Consider the following 14,880-nt stretch of genomic DNA (forward strand, 5'->3'; position numbering starts at 1 on the left):
GCCCCATGTCAAGCTCTGTGCTGACTTCGCAGAGCCTGTTTGGGATTCTGTCTCCCTCTCTCTCTGCCCCTCCCCTGCTCTTTCTGTCTCTCAAAATAAATAAACATTTAAAAAAAAAAAGGGTACCTTTTTTTCCTTATTTATTTTGAGAGAGAAAGAGTGCGAGTGGGGGAGGGGCCGAAAGAGAGAGAGAAAGAATCCCAAGCAGGTTTCACACTGTCCGCGCAGGGCCCAACGTGGGGCTCAAACCCACGAACGACGAGATCATGACCTGAGCCAAAATCAAGAGTCAGATGCTTAACGGACGAAGCCACCCAGGCGCCCCTAAAAATGACTTTTTCAAATGGACAAATATACGTCTGCTATTGTTTTCTGTATTTTGGGGTAGGTCAGTACCCCTGCCTTCTGCTACAACCTTATAATTTCCTGTGTACCCTTCTGTTATAACATTTGCTTATCACACTGAATTGCACATTATTTGCACAAGAGTCTCCCTCTCGGTGACCGAGCTGCTGAAAGGCCTAGAGACCACCTTTCTTCTTTACAGAGTACCAGACACACAGCTGGTGCTCCACAAAAGGTTGTTGACCAACTGAATGAAACCCTGGAATGTGATAATAAGTAGAATGGCCTGAAATGACATTAAAAACCTAAAAGCTTATTCACAGAGCTTGCTTCTTTACACACGATGGCCACCCTAAACACAAGCACAACGAAATGTACCTAAGCCTATCGTGTGGCAACAATCCCTTTATAAAGTCCCCTTGTCACCACACAGGGGAGTTCCCCAGAGACCACAGTCACACCCTGCAAATTAAGTGACTTGACCTCAAATGACCCTCTATGCTGTGGTAACACGGCCGGCCGAGGGCAGGCGCGAGATACAGGCTGAGTTCAGCTAGCGTCTTAGGGCCTTGGGATAATAATCCCTATCTTCTCAGAGATGACCAACTGGTAAATTAAAGACGAAGACAAATCTGAATGGCCAAAAAGCCAACAGTTGAACATACAGCTGGTATTCGCCTTGATTCGCCCTCACTATGTTAAGTGTCTGAAAAGAGCTGGTCTCAGTCAGACCTTAGGTAAGGACAGCTGCATCCTGCAGCTGGTTAACAAAAAAAAAAAAAAAATCAGCAACTGTAGTTCCCTCCGCCACAGAAACAGTGGCAAAATCAAAATGCCCAGTGCTGTCCCCAATGCAGAGACTGTCCCAGTTGATTACACAAAGCAAAGCCATCCAGTGTCCAAACAGCGTCGACTATAGTTGGGGGCCGGTGGTGGGGAGGACTCTGCCTCTGGGATGTAGGTCTCCTGCATGGTTTCTGGAAGGGATCGAGAACGTCTAACAAAGAGTCATTCTCTTACCCAGCAGTCCACAACAACAGCACTGGCTTCAAGTCCGCTAGTTACATTACAGCATAGTTTTGATCAGTCTTATCTAGTGGAAGGCGGGCAGGAGGGGTAAGGTACCCAACTCCCCTGCTGGATTAGCACCAGTTCTTTATATCTGAGGATCGCTGGTCAAAGCAAACAGCTGAAGTAACACTTTACATTATTTTCAATTGTTGCAGGTCTTCTTAATATTATCATTCTGTAAAAGGTGCATAAAATCCCTTTTTCTATCCTTTATCAAACTGAGACGATAAAGGAATACTGAAATTCCAATCACAATTACTGTCGAACCCAGCCAGTAAGCATTGTTTTACTATGTCACTTTCTTACATCCCGCAGTTTAAATAAACAGTACCTCATTCAATTTTGATAACCACTTGATCTTCCATTTTAAATAGAAAAATCTGGGGCCTTGGGTGGCTCAGTCTATTAAACATCCGACTTTGGCTCAGGTCATGACCTCATGGTTCATGGGTTTGAGCTCCGTGTCGGGCTCTGTGCTGACAGCTCAGAGCCTGGAGCCTGCTTCAGATTCTGAGTGTGTGTGTGTGTGTGTGTGTGTGTGTGTGCGCGCACATGTGCACGCTCAAGTGCACGCACCCCTCCCCCACTCATGCTCTGTCTCTTAAAAGCAAGTAAAAGTTAAAAAAAAAAAAAGAAAAATCTGAGAGGGGAGGACAGAGAGAGAAGTTGAAGGGAGAGGAGGGGTGAGGAGGGGTGAGAGTAAATCTAGAGATTCAGTTGCTCAATTTTGTTTCCCTTTTTTTGACAGCCACTGAGAAAGCAGACCGTTATCTTCACACATACCATCACCTTTGTTTCTTCGCTAGAGAAAACATCCCCAGCCTAGGAACATTCGCTCAGGCAGCAAGGAATAAATATTTACCATTAGTGGAATTTCCAGTTCTTGGGCACTGAACCCAGATGGCAACCTGATGCTCAACCGCCCACTTTAACCAGTGTTGGAATGGGAAGTACCTCCCCACCCGACACTAAGTGGATGGATTTAAAGGATCCATTATGTGTATGAGTTGGAGCTACTTAGGAACACTTTTTCCACCTCTCTTGCCTCTAGAGCCCGGGGAATAATGGCAGCCATGCACAGTAAACATTCACCAAGTGCTTACTGTGGGGACACACTCACCTAGCTCCCACAACACCTCATAGGACAGGCACTAATGGCGCTCCCATTTCCTCAGGAACAAACTGAGGCAGAGAGGCCAGGGTTCCCCGCGACGTGCTGCCAGGGCAGGAACTTCACCTGGCACACATCTCCACACTGAGGCTCCTATCTGGAGCCTTACCGGCTGATTAGCTGTATATCCAGCAACCCCTCCTCCCACCCTTGTGGATTTATTCCCTCACACTCCCTAAGTATATAGAAGTTTCTCCCATTCAACCGTAAGCTTCCTTGACCGCACTGACTCTGTCTTAGACTGGTCTTTGCATTTGCCCCAAATGTCCGGTATAATACTGCACATCTAGTCTGTTAGGTAATAGAGATTTGAACATAAAATCACATCATCTCCTTTGCTCTTTAGCAGAGGAAACTTACATACAGACAAGAGAGCACTGGAAAGAAACAACGGTCCCACTAAATTCTCTTTTCCAGCTATCCTTCAAAACCAAAGGGCAACTAATGCAATTTATTTATTGAGTTGGCATTTTCCAGACACAGAAAAACAGAATTTATTGCCGGAAACCTACCCCAAGTATTCTTGGGGCCAAAGAAAAATGATCTCAGGTAGCAGCAGAAGCTGCAGAAAGGAACAAGGAACAACAGAAAAGACCAAGATGCAGGTGTTATCCATGGGAATCCTGACGTGAAAAATCGTAATAATTGTGCCTTTTGGGGGCTAAGAAATGTGTGGTGTTAAAATTCAAGACAATAAAAAAACATAATGCAAGAGAAGGATAAATAGAATTAAGGTCTCCTAAGGCCGTTGTGCTGTTTAGAAATAGTAAGAAGTACGCACTTATGAAACATCTCTCATAATTTAAGTTGTGATCTCTACGGTAACCATTAAAAGTACAGTAAAACATGTGTAACTAACAAGCTAAAAAAGGAAGAGAAGTAGAATCATAAAAAATACTTGATTAATCCCAAAGAAGGCAAGAAAGAGGGGGAGAAAAAGAGACAAGACAAATACAAAACAAATAATCAGGTGGCTAGATTTAAACCCAAATATATGAGTAATTACATTAGAAATGTAACCACACTAGAATTCTCTAATTAAATGACAAAAAGCTGTCGGACTAAATTTTTTGAAACCTTAAATATATGCTACTTACATAAGACTTTCTTTAAATAATGCCATGGGGGGAAAAAATCAAAGTAAAAGGTTGGGAAAAAAGAGATAACATACAATTTGGAATGCTGTATTGGAGTTTTTAAATAGCTTTGGCAAAGTCCCAATAACTTCCAACTATGGCCCCACTGCTGTTTCTACCAAACGCTGATGCCCTGGAAGGGAAAAATAGATCCTATTCTAGAAGGCTTTAGATGTTGAACTCCAAGAAGAGAGTACTGAAAAACAACTCACACCTTAGATAAAGAAAGAGTCAGGTAGCTGAATGGATTAATAAACTGGTACAACTAAACACTGGAGTATTATTCCGGGCTAAAAACAAATGAGCTATCGAGTCATGGAAAGACACGATGGAATCTTAACTGTATATTACTAAGTCAAAGAAGCCAATCTGAGAAGGTTACATACTGCATGATTCCAACTATATAACATTCTAGAAAAGGAAAAACCATGGAGACAGTATAAAAAAAAAAAAAATAGTGGTTGCCAGGATGGGTGGGGTAGGAGAGAGAGATAAACGGGCACAGCATAGAGGATTTTAGGGGCAGTCTAAATACTCCACATGATGGTATTGTATCATTATACACTTGTCCAAACCTGTAGAATAGACACTTAGTGAACCCTAAGGTAAACTATGGACTTTGGCTGATTATTGTATGTCAATGTAGGTTCCTCCTTGGTAAAAAATGTGCCATTCTGGTGAGTGATATTGACAATGGGAGAGGCTATGTATATGTCGGAGGAGAAGGTATATGAGAAATCTCTGTACCTCCCTCTTGATTTTCTTTTAAACCTACAACTGCTCTTAAACACTTAAGTCTTAAAAAAAAAAAAAAAGAACACACCAAAAAGTGAATTTTATTATGTAATATTTTTAGTACATAAAAAAAATTTTTTTTAGGTCAGACTCTGGATGTGTTTAACTAAAACATGGCTAATAGGCCACCATGGTTAATAATGGCCCAGCTGTCCTTGCCAGAGGTAACTAAAAGGTACACCAGGCTAATCCTTTGAGTGGAAGCTAATGTGGGTGCTCTCGGGTTCATGAATAGGAAAAACTATTAACCATTTTTCAACATACGCACGCATAGTCATTTTTACACATTAAGCTTCCATTAACTCCTAGGGCAAAGTCTCAAGTCCCCAGCAGTTACCACAATACAGCAAGAATACAAATCCATCATAAAGTGGGAAGAATAAGTCTCAATTATGCCCCCTGCACTCTGTGTCTTGTTTGACTCAACTAATCTCAGAGATAAGCTGCAGACAATTACATACTGTGTGATTAATAAAAGCTGGCAGCCAGAAATCCATGCTCATTGGCTCTTAAAATGAGAGTCAGAGCTGGGTCCACAGGGTTGCTAGACAATGATGGCCATTATGAAAACACGGAACAAGAAGCTTCATATTGGCTTCTCAGGCTCCATCATCACACATAGGCTACCCCAGAACTACAGAGAGAGCGAGGATGCGTGATGCCACTGTTCCTTAAAAAATAAATAACAAAATAGATATTAGAATCTTGTTGGATATAGAGGAGACAGAAGAAAAGCGCTCAAGGGTACAAGAGTCTGGCACTTTGGGACTCAGTATTTTGTTTTGTTTTCAGATTCACTGACTCGGTGATTTTTGTTACGAATCACTCTCCTTGGTACACAAACACAGTCGCCTCCACAGAAACTTTGGGGCCTACCTCTCCCAACACCTGTGACAGTGCCTGGAATAAAGTAGGTGCTCAAGAAACATTTATGGACCTCAACGGAATCATCAGAGAAACATCCAAAGGTCATTTTTTACAGTCAACACCCTACCACCATCACCAGCACCCCCCCAAAAGAGAATTACCCTGAAGATTAGGACTGAGTTTTCTAAGTGATTGCTGAGTATGCACAGAGAAATGAGACAGACTTGCAGAAATCAAAAAGCGAAAGAAGTCTCGGCGATTTTTTTGGCAAATCTGACCCAACATCACAAACCTCAAGTCAGTCCTTGTAAACATTTACAAGGAAGACTGTCACACAGATATGGTCACACTGTCTACTCTCCCTAAACTGAAACAGGATGGGCCTCCCTCTCTCAATTCAGCAGTCAAACAAAGCCCTACCTACCCTTTTGCTTGTGCCCTCTCAGCTCAGTCATTTAAAAAATATTTTAATGGGGAACCTGAGACCAGAGAGGTTTAGTAATTTGTCCCAGATCACACAGTGGGTAAATTGAGGATCCAGAATTTGGACTCTACACAGACTGATTCCAGAACATACTTTCTTCAAATCTATACCCACGACACATCTTTCAATTGTATGATTGGGTGTGAAGAGTGGGTATCACTTGATTTATGAAATCAGTATGTGAGGGTAACTTGAATATAAATAAGTCACATTTGGGGTGCCTGGGTGGCTCAGTAGGTTGAGCGTTCAACTTCGGCTCAGGTCATGATCTCACACTCGTGAGTTCAAGCCCCGCGTCAGGTTCTGTACTGACAGCTCGGAGCCTGGAGCCTGCTTCAGACTCTGTGTCTCCCTCTCTCTCTGCCTCTCCCCCACTTGCACTGTCTCTCTCTCTCTCTCTCTCTCTCTCTCTCTCTCAAAATAAGTAAATATAATTTTAAAAACTTAAGTAAGTCACATCCTATTTGCCATTTAAATAAATAAACTTTAAATCACGAAAGTAATGTGTTTTCATTACAGAAAAAAATAAACAAGAAAATTCACTTCTCACTGTACCACCTGGATTTAATGACATAACATTAATGCTTTCTCATTTCCCTATGTTTATATTTTCCTACGCTTGCATTTTTTTTCTAATAAGACACCTTCTTTTCCCTTAAAAATTCATCATGATCATCTTTCTACTTTACCAAAGATTCCACTCCACCAAATGCTAACATTGCATCGATCACAATTTACGTTTCTTGTAGGGATCATCGAAAAGACCTAGCGGCTTATTCTCCAACATGTAAATCCTCAAGTCGCCTGCTTGCCCTGCCAGCTCTTTCCCTGAGTCAATATTCCAAGGAAGCCCATTCATGTTTGCCTCTCAACTCCCTTACTCGAACGGCAGTTATTTCATCCAACTAGAGATTAAACATCTTCCTTTCCTTTCCCCCAGATCCAGCTAACTCGAAGCCAGCTTTAGTTGTGAGCCGTACTTTTGGTATCATTCTCAGGAAGTCACAAGACACTACTGCGTGCCTTTGAATGTTTACCACTGCATCTGTTCATAATATTTTTTTCTGGGGGCACCTGGCTGGCTCAGTCAGTTAAGCATCTGACTTGATTTCAGCTCAGGTCATGATCTCATGGTTGGTTCATGGCTTCGAGTCCCGTACTGCCTCTGTGTGACAGCACAGCCTGCTTCGGCTCTGCTCACTCGCACTCTCTCTCTCTCAAAATAAACAAATAAATAACAATAAATAAATATATACTTTTCCTGAAATTCCACATTTCAAAGAAGCCAAAAATATACCAGGAATTTAAAGACCACCTTCAGTACCAATTAGCACCCATAAATTTTATCCACTCGCTTAGATAAAAGAGCCACCTCTTGACTGTTTACTTCAATAGTGAAGAAAGACTACACTGTTAGTACAAAAAAAATAAAAGCACTTGGACCTCTTGGATATATAAAACTGAGTCCCTTGATACACAAAATTTGGTACAGAACAGTAGTGAGTTAGAGTTGATGGGGGGGAAAAAACTCTCTCCAGCTCTTTGGGTAATGAGTTTGGAGCACTGGAAAATAACATCGACAGAATGGCCTTTTAAATTTTAAGTGGGTTTTATCGGGTCTCGGTGGCAACATTTTCTTTACTTTGGGAATACATTCAGAAACTTTAATCGAAGTTTGTGAGAAACAGAAATCAATACTCAAGTTTGTACTTAATTCACGGCCTTTTGGGGAAGCATATTATGATTAAAGGAAAGGCTGAGTAAAATCAGGTAGGCTATGATCATAACTACCATTTGTAGAACATCTTCAACATATCAGGACTTCCATATACTTTATTGCTAATCTCAATTAGCCCTATAAGGCTGGCTTACAAATGAGAAAATAGAAGTAGAGAAAGGGGAAGTAACTTGCCCTTGGTCACCCAGATAATAAGTGTCACAGCCAGGATTCAAATCCAGCGCTGCCTGGCTCCAAAGCCAGAACTCAGTGACCAGTGACTATAAATAAGTCACACTCCTGGGTCCCCTCTGTTCCCGTCTGATGTACAGATTGAACGCACGCAAGAAGAAGGATTGATCAATCCTGTTACCTACTGCTGTCAGCAGCACGTGCAACCTCAGAAGGTAAGATTGAGTCCTCCTAAACTACATCACAAAAAATATCCTGGGGGAGGGTTGGGAAAGGGGAGAATAGGGGGAGAAAAAAAAGAAGTCCTCCTTCTTGGATTTGTTCAGGTGTGTTATGCAAAATGAGACCGTACCTGGGATAACGAGATCTGGCTGCATAGTCTGAAGACAGAACATACCCCAAACACGATGATTCTCACCTCTGCGCCTCCAAATTAACACCATTTTGAGAGCTTTTTAAAATACTGATTTCTGGGACACCTGGGTAGCTCAGTCGGTTAAGCATCCAACTTCAGCTCAGGTCATGATCTCATGGCTTGTGAGTTTAAGCCCTGCATCAGCTCTGTGCTGATGGCTCAGAGCCCGGAGCCTGCTTCGGATTCTGTCTCCCTCTCTCTCTGCCCCTCCGCCGCTCACGCACTCTCTCTCTCTCTCTCTCTCTCAAAAAAAAAAAAAAAAAAAAAAAAATTAAAAAAAAAATTTTTTTTAAGTACTGATCTGTGGTGCTCCACCTACAGATTCTGATCCGACCGGTCTACAGTGGAATGCAAGTACCAGAAATTTTTTAAAGTTCTCTAGATGATCATAACGGACAACCACCGAGAACCACACTGTCCCAGAAGGGGAGTGTGTATGATCCAAACACCCAATATCTGTGTTTTTCCTTATTATATACACCTGGTAAAATCTGAACACAGGGACCCAAAGGTTAGTTGGAAAGACCAACAACCCAGGGACATTACCTGGGCCGTATCTTCCATCAGTCCCCGAATCTTCTCCACGACATCGTTGCGCCGGTGCTGGCGCAGGGCACTGATGAGCTGGGCGAGGCTGGCCTCAGGCCCCCGGATGGTCCAGTGCTGCAGAGCTGCGTAGGCCCGCTCGTGGTCGGCCGTGTACCCGTTCGAGAAAGCGGCCACCTCCCGCTCACTGGCATTGCACAGAAACTGATAGATATCCTTCCACTGGCTTCCCACTTGGGCTGCTACGAGCTTCAGGATGTCAATCCCTAAACCAGAGAGAAAATAAAATGAAAAACAGACACAGGCACACGAGGAAAGGTCCTTCTTTATATATGGCGACTGATTTAATGACCTAAAAGAAGCATGCTCTCCCCTTGTAATAACATCCAAGGGAGTGGACTGCCTTCTATAAGCACTTAACATACACAACCCCTCCTAGGGACTAGTCAGGTACCCTCCTATAAATTTCACTTCCTGAATATGGAACCAGAAGAAGGCACAATCCTGGAAGTACAATAAATAGCCCCCAAAACGATGTTTTGAAAGCCAAATCCAAACAAAAGAACCAGGGACTCCTTTGTTACTGCTAAAAACAAGTGCATCCACGGCTCCTGAGTGGCTCAGCTGCTTACGCGTCTGACTCTTGATTTCGGCTCAGGTCATCACCATCTTGCATGGGTTTACGGGTTTGAGCCCCACATCAGGCTCCGTATTGAGAGTGCCAAGCCTGCCTGAGATTCTCTCTCTCCCCCTCCACCGCACACCCTTTCTCTCTCTCTCAAAATAAATAAATAAAACTTAAAAAAAAAAAAAAGTGTAACCAGAGGTCCCCGGACTAAAAAAGTGGTGAAATTAAGAAATCAAGAAATTCATGAGATTAAGAAAAAAGTAAGCCATGGATTAAAAGGGCAGTGGACTTTATCCAGCACCATCTGGGTACAGTGTTCAGATTCTGGAAATAATGTCCTTTATGTCAACTGACGGTATGCCCAGCCATTCCAGCCCAATGGAGGCACTTCTTAAGAACCTCTGGCTCCTTGTGCTCTAATCCTATGCTCAGCAAGCAATTTTCTCATCTATTATTCAGTCTCCGAAGCTGACTTGCACAGTTAAAAGGGAGACAACAACCAAAGTGAGACTATAATAACAATAGCTATTATCTCCCCGGTTTTATGTCTCAGGCACTAGCTCTTGGAACATCTTTATAAAGCGTTAACATTCCAACCACACGGATAAGACCACAGCACCTAGAAAAGTTAGACAATCTGCCCAACAGCACAAAGGCAGCTGGGTCGGAACTGAACCTGACTCACTGGATCACGTGTTATACGGTCACTCTGGAGGATCGGTCACTTGTAAACTCCGTCAGTGTGGGTCTACGGGACCCAGATCTGATGAACGCGGGGTGACATGCTGAGTCAAATCCCGGCAGCTGCAAGCTCGAGGTGAGTGCCCAACATTGACCCTCTGTGAGGCGTGGCTCTCCCTTAGCAACACGCTTTGGTGTCTTCCTGTACACAGCACCTTCTCTCGGCATTTACACGTTGGCTTTGCCCAAATTGATACACGGCATTACAGAGAACCTCACAGTTGGGGACCTGGCAGGCAGTTTACCACAAGAGGGGGTGAGCCCTCTCAGCCAGTACCATGTCTTTGAATGAGGCCGTGCTCCCATGCCCAGATACCGGAGGTATTATAGTCAACTGTTATGTCTTTAAAACACTAACTACTCAAAAAAAAAAAAAAAGAGTCAAGCTCCCACGTGAAGTTTAGGAGAAAAAAAAGAAAAGAAGAAAAGAAGAGAAGAGAGGGAAGATTCCTGGGATCGAGAACTGAATTTTTTTTTTAATTTTTTTTTTCAACGTTTATTTATTTTTGGGACAGAGAGAGACAGAGCATGAACAGGGGAGGGGCAGAGAGAGAGGGAGACACAGAATCGGAAACAGGCTCCAGGCTCTGAGCCATCAGCCCAGAGCCCAACGCGGGGCTCGAACTCACGGACCGCGAGATCGTGACCTGGCTGAAGTCGGACGCTTAACCGACTGTGCCACCCAGGCGCCCCGAGAACTGAATTTTTTAATTAACTAGAGTTTAACCAAGGGGAAACTTTTTTTTTTTTTTTGCTTCAGTCAGTTCTTGGGGAAAATAATTATAAAACTAGCTCTCAATGTTTGCCTAAGAAAAGAGCAACACTAATTCCAGAAGTTTCTTTGAAAATGGAGCGCTTTGTGTTTCCTCGATGTCAATCCTTACTCTGCCATGCAAACCTATAGAGGCAGATTTATCTGCAAGATTGCATACATATCCTGAACCAACCACCCGCAACTGGCTTTTAAAAATAAGTTCCTGGTAGAAGGCTGCTTTCTTGTCAACTCTAAGAGTAGAATGCCACAAATCGAGGCATTACTGTACTTTCCACATGATTTTCCCTGGGCAGTGTGAAATACACTTGAACTAGTTGCTTTTCAATTTTCTTGGCAATGTTTAGCCAGATACAGAGCTTTTGATTTCAAGCAACAGACACCTAAAAAAAAAAAAAAAAAAAAAAAGTCTATGTCCTATTTAAAACCCTGCAGGTAACTTTAGGGAGACAGCCAGCTCTTTGTGATTGATGCGGTAGGTTCTTCCAAATACCAAGAGGCTTGTTCATCCCTGAATCTTAATTTAGGTTAATTTGACTAAGGCCCACAGTGTCTTACACGAAAACATGACTGCATTTTCTTGTACATGGGACTTTTGCCTAAATCTTCATAATGCCCGTGACAGTGTGGCTTTGGGCAAACCACGAACTGTCATGTCCATTTCCTCATTTGTACAATGGAGATACTCGCTAGAGTCCCTGGGGATGGGCTGATTAACATTTTCTATAGAGTTGATTTATTTTTGGAAGCACCCCGTCATTATAAATGCTCCATATACTAAACACTAAAACTTAAGACTAAATGCATTTCTGATGCAAATACACAGACTTTATAGAGTAATTACAGAGTCTAAAAGGCTCAAACCTAACAACAGTTCCCTCTCCCCAAACCCAGTATTTATACTTTGTTTCAGTCACAAAATAAAAAGGAGGAAAAAAAGAAAAACACAAAGAATGGATACACTGAAACTTTCCTTCAACTAACTGACTGGAAGCTAAATTTAAGGCCCACAGATCAGGTCTCATTTTATTTCTTTCTTTATTATTTTTTTTTAATGTTTATTTATTTTTGAAAGAGAGAGAGAGACAGAGCGTGAATAAGGGGAGAGAGAGAGGGAGACACAGAATCCGAAGCAGGCTCCAGGCTCCAAGATGTCAGCACAGAGCCCAACACAGGGCTCAAACTCACAAGCGGTGAGATCATGACCTGAGCCAAGTCGGACGCCTAGCGGACTGAGCCACGCAGGCGCCCCTCATTTTTTTTTTTTTTAATGGCAGAGAGAGCTACTGGAGAGAGCAGCCTTTCCACACCACAGGGGATCACAACACAGCAGGAGACGGGCCAGTCTGAACTGGCCCAAGAGCCTACGGCCCCTGGTCCCCATCCCCACAAAGGGGAAAGAAAGACCTGTGGAGTATTTCAAGAATATTTCTGAGCGGCCACTGCGGCTTACTGTGTTTGCTGGACTGATGACCCCTACAGAATTTTAATGCAGAAAGAATGATATCGCCAAGAAAGTGAAGTAATGCCAATGAAATGGAAAGTGTGATGGGCTCTGGGAGTGCTCTTTACTTAGAAAGAAGTTTTAGGCAAAACTGAGCCATACAACTATAGAGAAAAGCAGTAGGATAACAAAACCACATTGAGATAGTTACGTGGGGGCTGGGGGAGTGAGGCGGAGGTTACCGGGTAACGAAACAGAAGGGACTTGAGAGGTAGTCACAAGGTTCTCTTTGTCAAACTGGATGCCGGGGAAATGGGTCCTCTTTTTATCTTGTTACTTTATTATTGGTTCGAGATCAGCTAGCCAGTTAGTAGTACCTCTACTGCAGTTAATAGAGAACGTGGTGTAGGACAGGAGCCTTATTATATGCTGAAATTATGAATGCACTTGGGGTCGGATACAGTGTGTATGCTTCTTCCTGGCCTGTTATTACTGACCAAGCAGATGCTGGGAAAGTTTTCTGTGGGGCTAGTAAATTTATTTCTTTTCTTTAAAAATTATGGTGCCCTTGGGGCGCCTGGGTGGCTCAGTCGGTTGAGCGTCTGACTTCAGCTCAGGTCACGATCTCGCGGTCCGTGAGTTCGAGCCCCGCATCAGGCTCTGGGCTGACAGCTCGGAGCCTGGAGCCTGCTTCCGATTCTGTGTCTCCCTCTCTCTGCTCCTCCCCCATTCATGCTCTGTCTCTCTCTGTCTCAAAAATAAATAAATGTTAAAAAAAAAAATTGTACAAAAAAAATTATGGTGTCCTTAGGGGGGAAGTAAAGGGAGGTCAGCACAGGTTCTCCGTAAAGGGCAACAGTAAATACATTAGGTTTTGAGTACCACCATGATCTCTGGCCGAGGTCTCTTCCGCGACTCTGTTGTAACGAGAAAACAGCCATAGATGATACACATGAGTGTGCCTATAAGAACCTTTATTTACAAAAACTGGGGGTGGCCTATGTATGGCCCACACACTACTTTGCCACCCCCTGAAGCAGATGCACTTAAAAGGGACCATAGCTTGGGGGCACCTGGGTGGCCCAATCGGTTAAGTGTCCGACTTCAGCTCCAGTCATGATCTCACAGTTCATGAGTTTGAGCCCCGCATCGGGTTCTCTGCTGTCATGATTGAGCCTGCTTCGGATCCTCTGTAAACCCCCGCCCCTCCCCGACTTTCTCTCTCTCTCTCCCTCTCTTTCTCAAAAATAAACAAACATTAAAAAAAAAAAATAAAGGGAACATAGCTAGATTATCAAATGGCATAAAAGTTTAGAAAAACATCTTGTTAAAAGAAACACCCTGCCGACACACACACAAGACAATGAGAGTTCTCGCCCCAATCATTAATGTGAAATGGGGGTAACTGAAAGAGAGACCAACCCTGGTCCTGGTCACCTGTCCTATCCAAGTCCCAAGTTTTTATCTATCCCGGAGACAGAGGAGCTGAATAGATGGGACTCATTTAGCTGAAAGGGACGCCACATCTCATTCCTTAGGTTGAAAAATAACACATCCCTCCACCCACGGAAGTGCTGACAAGGGTGTGAAGCTTAACTTTGCTCTTCCTGTGATGTCAGGTCCCGGAGCTCTGAGAATGAAGCTTCTAAAGAAATCAGCATAGGAGTCAAACAAGCCCTTATCTGCCAGATAGTTGCTAGGGGCTGTGTGTGAGAAGGTGGCCCTGGCCCCAGGACACGGCTTTTGAATTTTGAGGAGCAGGTAGCGGAAAGATCATGAACTTAGTCATCGCAAGGTACAGTTTCAAATGCCATGACTTGTTAGTTGTGTGACCTTGGGCAAATGACCACCCCTAAGATTTCAGGGTCCACATCAGTAAAATGACAATGCCACCTCTGATCTCATAGGGTAGGTAAGGAGATTTATGGGATCGGGTATTAAAACCGTCAAGCCGAGAGCCTGAGTGCACATCGGTTTCGCTTCCTCTGTCCCCTCCACCTCTGCACAGACAGGTCGTCGGGACAAAGGACCTGAAAGATGGCAGGGGTTTTGCAGAGACCTAGGGATTGCAGCTACTTGACAATGAAGGCGAGCACCAGCATCCTGGCTTCCTGTGCTTTTTGGAACCTCACTGGCACATACCAGAAGGGGCACCGCCACACAGAAGGGCACCATCCACAGAAAGGCAGATGTGAAAGAAAAATGTTTCTGCCCCTGCAACATGCAGGCCATCCTATCAGTACTCACTGCTGACCTTGCCCAGATTGGCCACCAGGGAACTCAAGAACAGAGGCATGAAGGAGGTCATTGACTGAGCTATTGTGGAAGCAATGGCATTTTTCTAGTGCATCCTAAAATCCTGAATTAGATATCATCTGGGTGACAACATTAATTTGAGGCTCATTTTGTTAAGCCCAATGTCAGCTCCAATATGCAAAAAAAAAAAAAAAAAAAAAAAAAAATACACCCATTTATTTAAAAAAAAAAATAAAATTACAATTATAAAAAGAATTAATATTAATTCCGTTTACTTTTAAATATCTGAAATGAGTGCCA

At 43.3% G+C, this 14,880-nt stretch overlaps 1 protein-coding gene across 1 annotated transcript in view; it reads right to left on the bottom strand.

The window, feature by feature from the left end:
* TNFRSF21 (TNF receptor superfamily member 21) overlaps positions 1–14,880 on the bottom strand; it is a 70,896-nt gene that overhangs the window by 14,893 nt on the left and 41,123 nt on the right. Inside the window, exon 4 of the mRNA XM_040473712.1 lies at positions 8,740–9,005. Within this exon, the coding sequence (XP_040329646.1) occupies positions 8,740–9,005 (266 nt within the window). The remainder of the gene's footprint in view (positions 1–8,739; positions 9,006–14,880) is intronic.

This window comes from Herpailurus yagouaroundi, unplaced genomic scaffold (assembly GCF_014898765.1).
Source record: "Herpailurus yagouaroundi ecotype Mexico unplaced genomic scaffold, PumYag 139, whole genome shotgun sequence".
Taxonomy (NCBI): Eukaryota; Metazoa; Chordata; class Mammalia; order Carnivora; family Felidae; genus Herpailurus; species Herpailurus yagouaroundi.